This window comes from Dendropsophus ebraccatus, chromosome 4 (genome assembly GCF_027789765.1).
Source record: "Dendropsophus ebraccatus isolate aDenEbr1 chromosome 4, aDenEbr1.pat, whole genome shotgun sequence".
Lineage (NCBI taxonomy): Eukaryota > Metazoa > Chordata > Amphibia > Anura > Hylidae > Dendropsophus > Dendropsophus ebraccatus.
In genome coordinates, this window is record NC_091457.1 from 133,458,947 (window position 1) to 133,461,263 (window position 2,317).

The 2,317-nt window shown below is 47.8% G+C and overlaps 1 protein-coding gene across 1 annotated transcript; it reads left to right on the forward strand.

Moving 5' to 3' along the window:
- The first annotated feature begins 262 nt into the window (after positions 1-262).
- Positions 263-1,675, forward strand: LOC138789331 (paraneoplastic antigen Ma2-like). Its single transcript, XM_069967937.1, has one exon. It carries the CDS (start codon positions 263-265, stop codon positions 1,673-1,675), a length of 1,413 nt encoding a protein of 470 aa, XP_069824038.1.
- The last annotated feature ends 642 nt before the right edge of the window (positions 1,676-2,317 follow it).

Genomic DNA, 2,317 nt, shown 5'->3' on the forward strand with positions numbered 1-2,317 from the left:
TAAATTGGTTCCTGTTTCCATGTTAGTTCTCTCTGTGAGTATATCACTTATAGTGTATTGAGTGTGTACCAAGCTAGGTGGGGGTTTCCTGAGTCAGCCCCTGGCAGAAGAGTGACAACCTCCTGCATACCAAGCAAGCTCTTGTCAAGACTCAGGTGGAGGCACTGCGCTGAGTGAGAAGGTGAAACAAACCAAAACCCCCCTCCTTACACTGGAAGCTCCATTAGGGGGTGTTACATTGGAGGCACTGCTGAGATCGAACATGGCTGAGAAAGCCCAGTCAAGTACAGCTGCCACTGACTTTATTACTGCAAAAGATGTGTTAACATGGTGTATAGAAACTAATACAACAATAGAACATAGCTTTGCCATCGATGGAGAGCTTAATGACGCTTCAGATGAAGATATATTACGAATAGCAAGCAGACTGCAGGAAGTTATCCAACCCAGAGTTGTTGATCGTCGTAGTACCAGTAGAAGTGTAATCTCTACAGCTCTTATCACAACTGAGAGGTTATTAGAGAGAGAGTACTTCCCTGCCATTATTGCTGTTCCACAAGAATATGGTGGACGATGGAGGATTGTCTGGCCACTGGAGCCCACCGCAGAAGGCATACCTCCAGTGCTGAGCCCACAGCGGAGAGGGTCTGGTAGATGCTTGCCCCCCACTCCTCCCCGAGTCACGGCTGAAGAAACTCCCACTACTAATGTGCTGGTTGCCGCCATGGAAAGACTAGTGGGTCAGTTTGCAAAAATGAACCCAGAAGGAAATTACAGGCGGTTGAGGACATTCTCCGGCTTAGTACCCACCCCAGCTGGGGAAGAGGGATATGAAACTTGGAGGGATGTTGCTTTGCAGTACTTGGAGGAATGGCAGTGCTCTGATGCAGTAAAGAGGCAAAGGATAGTAGAAAGCCTGAAAGGACCGGCAATGGAAATAGTGCAAGCTGCTTGGCGAGGTAAACCCCAAGTGACATCTCAGGACTACATGACTGCTCTTGAAGATGCTTTTGGGTCACCTGAGGATGCCACTGACCTCCTCTACAAGCTTCGGGTCACCTATCAAGAGGCAGGGGAAAAGATGTCTGATTACCTCTATAGGTTGGACAAGCTGATCTACAGAATAGTGTCCAAAGGCGGACTTGACTCTAAGGAAGTGGACAACTGCCGTCTTGATCAAATGCTCCGGGGTGCTTTGACTAATGATCCGATTGCTCAGAGGCTGAGATGCACTGACCGGGACAAGATTCCACTCTCTTTCCATCAGCTGCTTAAGCAAGTTCGGCAAGAAGAAGCTACTTTAATGGCCAGAGAGCAAACAGTGAAAAAAGTAGCAGCCATTGCTCCCAAGCCTCAATTAAGTCAACGTGAAGAAGAGCTGTTAAAAATTGTTGAGAAACAAGGGGAGCAGATTGCTCAGCTCTTAAATGTTCATACAAAAGACGTTGAACGGTTGAAGCAGGCTACCCACAAGGTAGAGAGACAACTAAGTCCCCAACAGAGGGCTAGCAGTAGCTCTACCAGACGTGGAGATAAGAATCCAGAGGGATGCTTTGTGTGCGGAAGTTTTGATCACATGGCTCGTCACTGCTCTATGAAGTGGTCTTCCAAGAGGTCACCCTCCCCCCTCACAAAGAAAAATTATCAGTCAAAAAACGGGGAAGGGGGTCAGTAGAGTGCAGTACTGACCCCCATTTAGTCACCCAGGTTTGCTCAGCCACTCCAGAAGTCCATAATCACAGACTACTCCCAGGAGGCCTAATGGGACCTGCTCCCCATGTCCCGGCCTATATCAATGGACACCCATGCACAGTCTTACTGGATAGTGGGTCTCAGGTCTCCATTATATTTGAGAAATGGTACCAAAGATATCTGCCTGATGTGCCGCTGCAACCACTATCTGGATTAGTTGTCTGGGGACTCAGCGAGCAAAGCTACCCCTATCGGGGATATGTAACAGTCTCCCTTCGGTTCCCTAAAGCCATAGTGGGAGTGGAGAAAGAAATACCCATTGTGGCCTTGGTGTGCCCTGAAGCAGAAGCTGATTCAAAAGAGATACCAATCATAGTGGGGACCAATGCCAACATTTTCCGTACCCTAGCACAGTGGTGTCGAGAAGTTGGGGGAGAGAATTACTCACAGACCCTTACGATCCACCCGATCTGCTTGGAAGCATATATAAAGAAAGAGAAAGAAGAAAAGAAGGAACTTTGTGCTGAATGTTTTGACTCATGCTTCGAAGGCAGCAATTTGAAGACAGAAGAGCGTAAATTGGTGATACAAGGAATGATGGAAAGAGCGGCTGCCTTTTCCTTAG